At 45.1% G+C, this 13,816-nt stretch overlaps 1 protein-coding gene across 3 annotated transcripts in view; it reads left to right on the forward strand.

Annotated features, from left to right (window-relative positions):
• Positions 1 to 13,816, forward strand: part of MAD1L1 (mitotic arrest deficient 1 like 1) — a 1,314,438-nt gene that overhangs the window by 993,189 nt on the left and 307,433 nt on the right. For 2 of the 3 annotated variants that reach the window (XM_030212096.1, XM_030212097.1), the window contains one exon: positions 8,562 to 8,769. The exons of the other annotated variant lie outside the window; for it this stretch is intronic. In XM_030212096.1, the coding sequence (XP_030067956.1) occupies positions 8,562 to 8,769 (208 nt within the window). The remainder of the gene's footprint in view (positions 1 to 8,561; positions 8,770 to 13,816) is intronic. 3 annotated transcript variants of the gene reach the window in all.

The following is a 13,816-nucleotide window of genomic DNA, read 5'->3' on the forward strand; positions in this document are numbered from 1 at the left end:
CATGGGTTTCAGTAAAATGACCACAGTATTGTAAGGATATGCATTTGCTAGCATGCATTTGGTTTGTTAGTAACATAAAAACAATGTAAAGCTTGTTAACGTGAAGTACCACAGGTTAGTGATTCCTGTGGTAAATATCACTGCAATAAAATGCATTATTTTACTTCTGCTTAATAACTTATATCCGTTACATGGGTAATATACACTAAAGTTCACCCCGGAGGCAGTGCCTCCTGGCGTTATAACCAAGAAATACTTTCTTCTCTCTTGGGGTTTCTTATACATATTACCTAGGAAAAGGGAATATTATTTACAAAAATAACAATTTACTGCATGTCTGAGATTTTCCCATATTCAACAATGCAAAATTGGTTACCAAACCTTTTCTGGGCCTAGTTATAGTCATTGATGAGACTTCTTGTGTTTTTCTTATTCATTCCTGCAAAAGATGTTCAATAAATTCTCAGGGCTACTGTAAAGATTGCCATTTGTTCAATATCAACAGCCCAACATAATGCCATCTGAATCCATGGGCATTACCCCTATGTAGAGAAATATTTGTCCTTCTCAAGATCCAATTGTCTCTTTCCTGCCTACTTCAGACTCTGAACCTTAAGGGGACCTTTCTTTACCCCCTCCTCCCTGCATTTGGAGCTTTCACAAAGCATCCTATTTTCTTCCTCTGGAATCTTCTTTAGAGGGAAAGGAATAGTACTCTACAGCAGGTATGTCAAACTCATGACTAACGATGGGCCACTGAGGCAGCCTTCCATTCATCGATGGACCACACTAAACTGTTTTGTGCTCCCTATTCTTGCCATTACAATTATTTAGGAGCCAAATTTACATTATTTAATTAACCACATGTTATATTTACAATGTGTGTTAGATGCTACAACACGGTCTACACTTGCTGTACAGGAATTCTCTCCAATCCATCTCCTGTGCAAAATGAATCTCTATTTATCAACATCATATTTACAAAATAGCGACTAGTAAAGAAGAAGGGCCAAAGCATCCATTCAAACTGCAGACATGAATAAAGTGAAGGAAAGAAGGGAAGAGATATTGTGGGTTACTTTCCAATCCAATCCTGCACAGGGTAACTGATTCAAAAGATACACTAGGCAAAGAGAGTAAGGGAAGGGAGGGGATAATTTACTTCAGATTTATTCAGCACATTTTGAGGGGTTCTCTTCCCACTACATCAGGAATCAGAACCATGTTTAGATGTTTTGGGGCTCTTAAAGCTTATAGAGACTATACCAATCTATGGCTGCCCACAAGAATAATAGCTTCAATGTGGCTGTGCCCACTAGCCATTCAACCTGTATCTACCTAGTTTCAATAAGTCCAGTCTTCTCATTCTTCAGTGGTAACTGAGATGCAGTGAGGAAGGTGAGGAATTACGGAGAGTGGTGACCTGATAAAGACCCCAGACTCTTAGACAAGAAGATATTCCAGGGTGCACTGATTTCTGTTCTCATTTCCGCTTAATAGCTTTATATAGTTAAGTACATAAGCATCACAATGCTGGGACAGACCAAAGGTCCATCAAGCCCAGTAACCTGTTTCCAGCAGTAGCCAGTCCAGGTCACAAGTACCTGGCAAGTTCCCAAAAGAGTAAAACAGATTTTATTCTGTTTATCCCAGGAATAAACAGTGGATTTTCCTGAGTCCACCATAATTATGGACCTTTCTTTCAGGAACTTATCCAAAATCTTTTTAAACCCTGCTATGCCAATTGCTCTTACCACATTTTCTGGCAACCAGTTCCAGAGTTTAATTACACGTTGAGTGAAGAAATAATTTCTACGGTTTGTTTTAAATTTACTGCTTAGTAGCTTCATTGTATGCCCCCTAATCATTGTACTTTTGGAAAGGATAAACAAATGATTTTGCCTACCTACTCCTGGAGAGCCGTCCTGCCCTCAAAAGTCTTAGGCGGCTCTCAAATCGAACATTCCATGCCACACAGTATTTTATAGAAAACTCTCCTATCTTCCATCAGCTGTCTTTCTTCAAGCTGAAGAATTCTAACCTCTTTAGCCTTTCCATCTGACGGTGTCTTTCACTGGTTTTGTTAGAGAGGCGGCTTCTGCCACCCCCTTTAAGTTAGAGAAGGAGGAAGAGCCTAGAGCAGAAATGTTAACTGTCCTAGATTACGAATCTCCTCTTAAAGAAGGGGTCTCAGTACCATTGCACTCTATCCTTAAAGATGCGCTGACGAAGAACTGTGAATCTCCCCTCTTAGTGCAGGTAATACCTAAGAAGGTGAATGCTCAGTATCATATCCAGAAAGCTCCCAGATTCGAGAGGACCCAGTTTCCTCACCACTCTCTAGTGGTTGAATCTGCCATCAAACAAGCTAGAAGCTGCAGGACTCATGCCTCAGCCCCTCCAGGTAGAGAGGCTTGGATACGGGACTCGTTTGGGAGGAAAGTTTTTCAGGCCTCGATGGGAATTGCCCTCATTCAGTCCTACTAGCTTACATGACCCTTTACTTGCAGTCTTTGGTCCGCAGTACACTAAGTCATGCGGTTTCTCTCCCATAGGAGCAGGCCAAAGAGCTTTTACAGTTGTATAGTAAGCAGCTGGTGTGTAGAAAATATCTGGCCAGGGTGCATATGACTCTTTTGATATAGCGTCCAGACTATCTGCCATGGGTGTGGGAATGGGCAGACTCTCGTGGCTGGGTGTCTCTGACCTAGAACCAGTAGCTCACGAGAGGTTGGCGAACATTCCTTGCCGAGGTGACAACCTTTTTTCAGATAAGGTAGAAGAAGAAGTAGACCTCATCAAGAAACATACAGATACCATCGAAACCCTGTCTCAACAACCTCCAGCTTTAGCCTCCTCTTCTAGGAGGTTTTTGAGTGGGCCTGGGTAGCGACCCTACTACTCTCAAAGGCGTAGGTTTCCACCACCTCGCTCTGCCCCAGAACCCCCAGGTCCAGCGTTCTCGGTCTTACCCATCCCGCCCTCAAAAGTCCTAGCCAGCTCTCTATTCGAAGCAAGAGACAAGCTTTAGACTGGCTCCATGAGAGCATAGCCATGCTAAAAGTAACTGTCCCAGATGGCTTACAGGTAGGGAGGAGGCTGCAATTTTATCAACACAGGTGGCCCCTTGTAACCTCCGACTGGGGAAGGAGGGGATAGAGGCTGCTGTGGAAGAGCAGACTGGATGGGCTCTTATCTGCCATCATGTTTCTGTGTTTCTGAGGTAGTGTCAGAGTTCCATCTTAGTTATCCAGCCATCATTTTTCCCAAAACCACATGCCCATCCTGGTGAGATTATACTGTATACCTTAGACTGCAAGTGAGCCTTAGCCTTCTATCTGGAGTGGGAGTGGACTAAAGCTCATAGTCCACCTAGCTTCCTGTTTCTTTTGGCCCAAACAGGATAGGGGCAGCCATCAGCAAACACATAATTTCTAATTGGCTAGCAGATTGCATCTCCTTTACTTATGTCCAGGCCGGGTTGACTCTGGAGGGTCATGTCAAGGCTCATAATGTCAGAGCCATGATAGTAGCCCCCTTGAGGACACCCTCGATAGAAGAGATTTGCAAAGCTGTGATGTGGTCCACTGCACACACTCTCACATGTCATTACTGCCTTGAGCAGGATACCCAGTGTGATAGCTGGTTCGATAAGACAGTCCTGAAGAATATGTTCAGTGTCTAGAATCCAAGTCCAGCCCCCCCCCCCCCCCCCCCCCCCCCCCCCGGCCCAGTTTTGTTTAGTTTCAGGCTGCACCTTCACAGCTAGCATGTAAATATTTTCAGGCTAATTGACTTCCAGGCCTCAACGTTTTGAGTTCTTTTTCTCCTAGCATTGTTGTTTTTGTGAGCCTGGTAGCTGTGGATTCCCAGCTGTAAGAATGCGAAGGTCTGTTTGTCCTCAGAGAAAGCAAAGTTACTCGGCTGTAGCAGGTTTCCTCCAAGGACAGCAGGCCCAGTATTCTCACATACCCTCCCACCTCCCCTTGAAGTTGTATTCTTTAGCTCTCGTATATGACTGAGAGACCCACACTCTCATGGCGGGTGGGAAGGCACCAGCACACGCATGGTATGACCCTACTAGAAAGTTCTCAGTCGCGCTAGTCGGCATCCACCCAGCTGTGAGAGTACTTGGCCTGCTACAGGTGAGTAACTTTGCTATACCGGTATTAAAAAAAATGCATGGCTCAAAGAACGTACAATCTGTGTGGTAGTGTGGAAGATAAAAGGATTTGTGTAGTGAGTAGCAGAGGCAGGATTTGAATCTAGGTACCCTTGTTCTCTGATTTTAACCACTAGGTTATCTACTTAGTCAATAGGACTCTATTCTTACTGAGTATGTGCCAATATGGTAATGTCCCAGAATTTTAAATCTCCTTCTTTCATCATTCTTTATTAAGTCCATATCAGTGTAGAAGGTGCTGTATGTTTGGGAAGCATTTATCATCTTTTTGACATTTAAACAACTTCAGTGTAGGAAGAAAAATTAGTCTAGCAAAGCTGACATCCTGAACCCATTAAACTTCTCATAGAGCACCCAAATACAAAAATTACATTGAACGTATTGAAAATAATAATAAAAAAAAAATCTGTATTGTTGCTCTCAGCAAGAACAGTACAGCTGAAAGACAGCACATAAAGCTTACATTGCACTGAGGCTCAAAAGTATTTAGAGTCTCTTCGCACAAGGCTCACGTGCTATTTTTGGTTCATATAGCTGGCAATGCAGCTGCGTTTCTCTGTGTAGAGGCGAGAGGAGGGATTACTCTAAGGGGAACTACGGAGAAAGACGTAGCGAGAGAAATCTCGCAGACCACAAGGAGCTAAAATAATGACAAATGTGGTACAAGTATCTCGTGAGCTGACTTGAAAGTCTATGGTGCACATAATTCTATTTGCAAGTCTTTCAGAGCTTAAAAGTATCTTTTCGTGTTTCCTTACCTATATGTGAATTAATTGGCCAAAACTTAACTTTGAGGTAAATAATGCATTTAGGGGTCCTTTTGCTAAGCTTAACGCAGCTTAAAATGCCTTACTGTGGGGTGTGCTCAGGTGTCCCACGCTAATTTTAGCATCAGTGTGCGCTACCCGCAAGCTAAAAAAATAAGAATTTATTTGTTAGCTCTGGGGGCAGAGAGGAGGCGTGCTCTGTGCTAATTGGTTAGCACATGATTAGCATGTGAGTCCTTACCACTTACAAATTAGGTGTCTGTAGGGTTTAACACGCTAATAATAATAATAGAAAAAAGTGGCAATTCGGCCATTTTAACCATGTGGAAAAAATGGCCTTAGCTTGTGGGGATGGCCCACGTAAGCATACACTAAAACCACTGTTTACCTCAGTTTGTTAAAGATCTTATGAATCACAGGAAGTGAAAGAGCATAAACATTTTCAAAGCTCTTCCCATAAGTACACCACTAGTCAATCTGTGTTTAATTAGTTTAACTTGTTGATTTTATTGTTTATGTATTAATGGGTGCTTGTACATTGCATGGAGTAGTTTACCAAGTGTTGTTGTATGAAAGCCTAAATAAAGCACTGCCATACATATAGGCCTAAAGTCCGTAAACAGTGCAGAAACAAAATCCATGTGGCTTGCTGTTTGATAAATGACACTCCAAGTTGCATAGAATAGCGCTTAGAGCCCGTTTACGTGCCAAACTTGTTGGTGTGAGGATTTACACCCACTGGTGTAAATCCTGGCACATAAGGCGATGAACCCCGGTGCATCTTTAGTGAATGCTGTGTCCCTCCCATGGCCACACCCCTTTTGAGTTGCACACTATAAGATTCGCACGTGGATCTTTATAAAATAGAACTTCCAAAGTAGTTTTCCCACATTGATCTCCATCAGTGACATCGCCCTTGCTATGAGGACAAGTGTCCTGCTGTCCATGGAGAACATCTTCCACCAGTTTTCTCTTTAAAAGTACACTTGGAAACTTTTTAAATAAACATATTACATTTAAAAGGAGCATGTCTGTCCAAACTAATATTAAAATACTGTATATATCTGTCAAAGCTGCCAAAAACATTTGTGTAAGAATGAAATCTAGGAATTAACAAATGGTGAAGTATTACTGATGTTTTGAGTGAAAGCGGTAGAAATGTAATATCTAATTTTGAAGATATACAAACAAACTTAGGGGTCCTTTTACAAAGGCGCACTGAAAAATGAGTTGCGGTAGTGTAGGTGCGGGTTTTGGGCGCGCACCGATCCATTTTTTAAGCGCTCCTGTGAAAAAGGCCTCTTTTTTTTTGCCGAAAATGGACGTGCAGCGAAATCAAAACTGTCGCGTGTCCATTTTGGGTCTGAGAGCTTACCACCAGCCATAGACCTAGCGGTAAAGAATGTGGGCAGTAATGGCCTACGCGTGTCGAATGGCACTTGGCGCGCATCCATTTCACTTACCAGAAAATAAAGGTTTTCAGACGCATAGCGGATGCACACCAAAATTGAAATTACCGCAAGGGCCACACGGTAACCTGGCGGTAACTTCAATTTGGCGCGCCTATGCGGCGTAGTAAATGGGGCCCTTAGTACTTTTAAGTTAAAACACATTATGATAAAAATTAGCTGATTGCACATTGGATTGAACCTATTTGTAAAATTTCTTAGTGCCTTATAACAGTTAACTTAATGATTGCTTTAATAAAAATGCTAACATGACATTATGTGAGCTTACTACACCCACCTATATGCAGTTATACATTTACAACACATCTAGGGGGTAGTTATTAAGGTGTATTATGGCAATAAAGCGTGTTATTTGCCCTATAACGTGGTAGATGCTATAATGTATATAATAATTTATGGTACAGTGAAATATTCATTCAGATGCAATGCATGCAAATACATGCAAAACACCACATTACTATGCAAATTGGATAACGGAGCTTGTGTTCAACACCACAAGCTGTGTTAGTCTCCAAAGAATAATGCCATCAAAAAGCTGGCATCATTTTTCCTGACTGGGGGAATCAGCCTGCAATGTCCACAGCCTGATGCTCCCAGCTGCTGCTTAAGCAGCTCTCCCTTCCGGCCCCTGCCCATTTAATATTTCCTCCCCCAGTCAATATCCCCCCCTCCAGAGACCTCTCCCAATCAAATCCCCCACCAACCCTGAAGACCTCCCGTTCTCTAAAACCTCCCGCCATTGCCTCAGGTTCAAAATTAAAGATTGTGAGTGGAGGAGTAGCCTAGTGGTTAGTGCAGTGGACTTTGATCCTGGGGAACTGAGTTCGATTCTTCCCACTGCAGCTCCTTGTGACTCTGGGCAAGTCACTTAACCCTCCATTGCTCCTGGTACAAAATAAGTACCTGAATATATGTAAACTGCTTTGAATGTAGTTGCAAAAAACCTCAGAAAGGCGGTATATCAAATCCCATTTCCCTTTCCCCCTTTCCCTTATGACATCACAATATCAGAATTGAGAGCCAAGTATCGGGTAATCAAGCCATTGTGACATCACTGATGAGGTTGACTCTTATTGGTGGAATGAGTGGAGGAGTAGCCTAGTGGTTAGTGCAGTGGATTTTGATCCTGGGGAACTGAGTTCGATTCTTCCCACTGCAGCTCCTTGTGACTCTGGGCAAGTCACTTAACCCTCCATTGCCCCTGGTACAAAATAAGTACCTGAATATATATAAACCGCTTTGAATGTAGTTGCAAAAACCTCAGAAAGGCGGTATATCAAGTCCCATTTCCCTTTCCCCTTTCCCTCCAGGGACAGAGAAATGCTCAGTGTACCTAAATGTAACTCACCTTGAGCTACTACTGAAAAAGGTGTGAGCAAAATCTAGATTCTAAATCTTCCCATAGGCCTTCCCTTCCCCCACAATTGCCTTGCAAAATCCCTTGGGAATAATGGAGTTAGGGCAGGAGCAATCTTCAGTCCCTCCTGCTTGTGGTGTGTTTAAAATGGGGCCAGTGGCCCCTAGCGGTAGCCTTGTGATGCTGCCTCAAGGGGTCAAGCTGCCATACTGGCACTATTTTGTACCTGGTTCTCACAGGGGAAGGAGAGACTGGGCATTGCTCCTGCCCCAACCCCACTAGACTCCAGGGGGAGCTGCTTTGTAGGTAGGCCCAGGGAGCCCTACAGGAGTGTTGGGGGGGGGGGGCTTTTATGGGAAAAGGGAGTCTTCGTGGTGGGGAGATATTGATGGGCGGAGTGGAGTTATTGATTTTTGGGGGAGGTGCATTGGCAGTAAGGGGAATTGCTGCAGTTTGGCCAACTTCTTTAAGAAGCAGCCAGGAGCAGCAGGCCAAGGCTTTAGCAGTCTGATGTTCCCAGGCAGTGTGAATAGACTTGCTTGCAAGGTTGATTGCAAGCAGCATTGTTCAACTGTGGGACCTGCGATAATGAGCTACTGCAGGCTAGTCACTCCCTGTGAAATCGTGCTGCAGTAAAAGCTCAATTTTACTGCATCTTAATAAATATTCCCCCCCCCCCCCAAATAACTGTATATTGTGTGAAAATTCACCTTTATAGGTTAATTATCATTCTTTGACCTCATGTGAACAATGTAAAGCAGTAAATTTTTTTTTTTTTTTTGTAGGGGCACTATGACCCAACTAAAACAAAAGTGATTCATGTAAGCATGAATCCTGCGAACCTAGCAAAGCAGCATCGCAAAGAGGAGCAGCAACAGCAGCAAAAGGAATGTGAACGACTTCGAGAACTTGTGAGAATCCTCGAGGGAGGAAATTCTGTTCCTGAAAAACTGGAGATACCAGGAAGCGCACAGTCCTCCCAAGAAATCGCAGGTGAGTGTCTGGGCCCAGTCACTGGTTCTTTTAAATATTAGGAGGCCATCGAAATATTTGATTCCTGGTTTATTGATGTACTAGCAGTTGAGCCTGTAAAAACGGGCTAGTAAAGGAAGGGGGAGGGGGTTGAAAGGCCCCCCCCCCCCCCCGGATAGGTCGCCGCCGCCACCCCTCCACCCGGCCCGGGTACGTGGCTTCACTATTCAAACCGCCGGAACGCAGCACACAGCTCATCTGAGCTACCATCGGCCTTCCTTCTTCTCTGCGTGTGTTCCGCCCTCGTGTGACGTAACGTCGGCGAGGGCGGGACACAGGCAGGTAAGGAAGGCCAACGGCAGCTCAGATGAGCTTTGTGCTGCGTTCCGGCGGTTTGAATAGTGAAGCCACGTGCCCGGGCCGGGTGGAGGGTGGGTGGGGGGAGCGGTGGCGACGGCGGTTCCCTCACTTGCAGGTGCGCAGGGTCCCTCTCTGTCACGCCCCCGTCATCACGTATTGACGCGGGGGCGGGACAGAGAGGGTCTCTACTGCGCATTTGCGAGTGAGTACGCCTGTTGCCATTTATATGTTTGATTAATATTCGTATAACTTTAGTAACTATTGCAAAGGAAAAATTTAAAAATCTCAGCGATGTAATAGTCAATAGCAGTATTCAAACATTTACTCAGAGGACAAAAAAGAGCTCAGGTCAAAGGCCCCAAAGAGCAAGAAACATTAAGTAGATGATAATTTTGTTTCATTGGTCATGAAAAACACTCCTCAAAAAAAAATTTTTTTTTTTTTTTTTTGCTTCATGTAACGTCGGGCCTGAGAAATCTTGACAGCCTCTTCATGCAACATCAACTTCAAAACAATTATCAATACATACTATCCATAATAACAAAAGTACTTTATATTAATGTCTGCTTAGCTTCGTAACCTCATAGCTCCACAAAGACTGCCCATAACTTCATAATTCATTATTTTTTCAAAAAGCTGCCCATGTGAAGAATGAATTATGAAGTTATAAAGCTAAGCAGACATTAATATACAGAATTCTTGTTGCTATGGACAGTATATATTATGGATAATTAATTTGAAGTCAGTGTAACATGAATATGTTGTCAAGATTTCTGTGGATTGAGATTACATGAAGTTAGAAAATTGGGATTTTATTATTATTACTAGTAAAAAAGGCCCGTTTCTGAGAGCAATGAAATGGGCACTAGCAAGGTTTTCATAGAAGTGTGTATGTTTGACAATGAGTGTGTGAGAGACAGAGTGAATGTGCGAGTGTATGTGTGTGTGTGTGTGTTCGAGACAGAGAGTGTGCCGCAGGGGTCCCCCCTCCATGTGTTGGCGTCCTTCCCGCTCCCCCCCTGTGTTTCCTTTTCCCATATCCTTCTCGTCCCCCTCCCCCCTCCCAGCCTCAGGGCCGTGGCCCCCCCCCCCCCCCCCCCCCCCGGCCTGCAAGATCGTGGGCCCTGTGGCGGCGTTTTTCTGCATCGTAGTGTGTATGTTTGAGAGTGTATGAGAGAGTGAATGTGTGTGTGAGTGTGTGTGTGACAGAGTGAGAGTGTGTGTGGAGTGTTTGTGCGAGAATTTGAGTGTGTGTGTGAGAGGGAATCCCAGCTTCAGGGTGTTGGCCCCGCCTCCCTTGGGCTTTCAGGATGGTGGTCCCTCCGTCTGCCGGCATTTTCCCCCTCCCCCCTTCCTGCCCTCCCCCTTCCTCCTTCCCTCCTCGCAGGTTGAGGTTCAGGTGCCCCCCCTTCCAGTGCCTTTCAGGGTCGTGGCGCTCCCTCCGACTGAAGCTGTCTCCCTTCCTGGCACGTGCAGGCAGGCAGGCTGGCTCCCTGCGTGTGTCCGACGTTCAGGCTGCCTGCCTGTGTCTCTCCCTCCGTGTCTCCGAGTTTGTGCGGGGCGATGGGAGTCCTGCGAAGTTGGGAAATGGCTGGCAAGGGGAGTGAGATCGCGTGTCGCCGATGCTTGCGTCCCCGCCTGCCTCCCTCCGACGTTGTGCGGGCGATGTTAGTCCTCCGGAGGTGGGAAATGTCCGCCGAGGGTCAGAGGGAGATGGCGTTTGGCCAATTGTCATAGCGCTGCCCTCGACGTTATGACGCGAGGGCAGGCCAGACACTCCAGTCCAAACCGGATATCTCTGGCGCCTCAATTTCCAGCTTGAGGCTTCATGGAACGTTGGAGGTGCCTTTTATTATATAGAGAAGATTATTATTTTTTTAGAACCAATAAAAAAATATATATATATTTTTGACGGTACTATGTAAGCCACATTGAGCCTGCAAATAGGTGGGAAAATGTGGGGTACAAATGCAATGAATAAATAAATAAATAAATAAAATAACTAATATTTCCACTGAATGTTTCTTGTTCTCTAGGGCTTTTTATCTAAGGTCCTTTTTGTCCTCTGAGTAAATGTTTGAATATCGCCGTTGCAGTTCACTACTTTATATTTGAGATTTTTAAGTTTTTTTCTCTGGAATAAGTGCTTGACTGTTTGCTTATCCTCATCATTGGTGCATAAACCTCTCAGCTAATAATTCAGGATTTATTTTGGGTTGAGTCGGGATGGGAGTTCTGATTCCACCCAGTGGCTTGTGTGATTCATGATTCACCGTGCATTCTGGGACATTTTTATGAATACTTTGTGTTACAGAGTGATTCACAGGAAAAAGTTATATCGTATTCAAAAGGATTAAAATGTCATGAGAGGATGATTAATACTGTGGTATTTCAACCAAAAAATGTGAACCAAAGCAGCTTAGAATTAAATAATTAGCATTTTTTAATGATCCTTTCTATCTACTCCAGTTTCACATTATATTAATATGATTTCCTTCAGTTTAGATTAAAAAATGGTTCATCTTTCATGATATGCAGAGTAAAGTGTATGGCAATATTGCTTAGAGATCTTCTTCAAAGATTATAGATATACAGGTTATTTCTGTATCTCAGTTGAGAGAGGGGTGTGGAAGTCTGGAAGCCACAAAACCTTACCACCTTTTTGTGCATATTTAATGATCGTAACCATTGAGGGTCAGGAATTTAGCCTCTTTTGTACCAAGAGTTTTTTTGGAGGGTAATTCTGTAAAGTTGTGCCTATCTTTAGGCACCAAGAAGGTACATATTTAGAGGGTATACTGTAAAAAAAAAAAAAAAAAACCTAGGCACTTTTCCTTTAGAAAATATTAGCACAGCAGGGTAAATACCTGTGTATATTTTAGGCAAAGCCACGAATACCAGCCATAGAGCTGGTTAAATGCTCACGCTTACATTTGTGAAAAAAAATGTATGTAAATTATGGTATTCTAAAATTTACACATGTACCTCTGCACCCTATCCATGGTCTGCCCAGACTCTGAGGCAAACAAAAAAAAAAAAAGGGGGATTAGAAGTGGGCAGGATGAATCTGTTCCAGGTAGAGATTCAAAAATAGTAATATTCACAAATCCAAAATGAGCACAATACACCAGTGGTGCATATAGTAGGCAAACAGATCCTCAGTCATAATATTATAAATCATGTGCTGTATGGATGAACCCTACACAGGCCATGTTTCAACAGTTACGCCTTCCTCAGGAGTCCTTCTCTTGTATATCACAAGTTATATATTTATTTTTATTTTGCAGCATTTGTATCCAGTGGTGTGCTGGAGCCGGCTCGCACCAGCTCGCAAGAGCCGCTTGTTAAATTTTGACAGCTCTTGCGAGCCGGTTGTTGTACAGGGCGAGCCGGCTCCATTGCACGAGGTAAGCATGGCAGGAGGGCGCCATGCTTACCTCCCCTCCCACTCCCATCCATGTGTAGCGATGTCCTTCGCCCCCCCCCCCCATCCTCCCCTGCCGCTCCCATCCGTCAGATTCAAATACCTGCCTCGAAGCGCCGCCTTATTTAAAGCCCTGCTGCCCGTCTCCAGCTGCCTTCCCTGCCTGCTTCTGAGGCGTTCGCGCCCTTAGTCCCGCCCATTCTGACGTCATTTCCTTTTCCTGCGGCGGGACTAAGGGCGCGAACCGAACTCCTGAGAAGCAAGCAGGGAAGGCAGCTGGAGACGGGCAGCAGGCAGGCCTTAGATAATGCGGTGCTTCGAGGCAGGTATTTGAAACTGACGGATGGGAGCGGCAGGGGGGGGCGAAGGACATCGCTACACATGGATAGGAGAGGGAGGGCAGGGGAGGGAGGAGAACTGCTGGGCATGGATGGGCAGGGGAGAGAATTGCTGGGCATGGATGGGCAGAGGGGGGCAGGGGAGAGAATTGCTGGGCATGGATGGGCAGAGGGCGGCAGGGGAGAGAATTGCTGGGCATGGATGGGCAGAGGGGGCAGGGGAGAGAATTGCTGGACATGGATGGGCAGAGGGAGGCAGGGGAGAGAATTGCTGGGCATGGATGGGCAGGGGAGAGAATTGCTAGGCATGGATGGGCAGAGGGAGGCAGGGGAGAGAGTTGCTGGGCATGGATGGGCAGGGGAGAGAATTGCTGGGCATGGATGGGCAGAGGGAGGCAGGGGAGAGAATTGATGGGCATGGATGGGCAGGGGAGAGAATTGCTGGGCATGGATGGGCAGAGGGGGCAGGGGAGAGAATTTCTGGGCATGGATGGGCAGAGGGGGGCAGGGGAGAGAATTGCTGGGCATGGATGGGCAGAGGAGGGCAGGGGAGAGAATTGCTGGGCATGGATGGGCAGGGGAGAGAATTGCTGGGCATGGATGGATAGAGAGGGACAGGGGAGAGAGAGGAGAGTTTCAGGACATGGATGGCGGGGAGAGCAAGAGAAATTCTGGACATGGAGGGAAGATAGAGGAAGGAGATTAGATGAGGGAAAAGGAAGTGAGGAGAGAAACTGCACATGGATGGAGAAAATAGGCAGAAGCTGGATCCACTGTACAGTCAAGTATGCGGAGGACCAGAAATGAAGAAGAAAGGAGGAAAGAAATAAATGGAAAGGAAGCCCTGGAAACGGAGTCAAGGGAACAGATAGAGAGCAGCAGAATCAGATACTGTACCAGCATGATCAGAGAAACAAAGTCACCAGACAACAAAGGTAGAAAAAAA

This window comes from Microcaecilia unicolor, chromosome 8 (genome assembly GCF_901765095.1).
Source record: "Microcaecilia unicolor chromosome 8, aMicUni1.1, whole genome shotgun sequence".
Taxonomy (NCBI): Eukaryota; Metazoa; Chordata; class Amphibia; order Gymnophiona; family Siphonopidae; genus Microcaecilia; species Microcaecilia unicolor.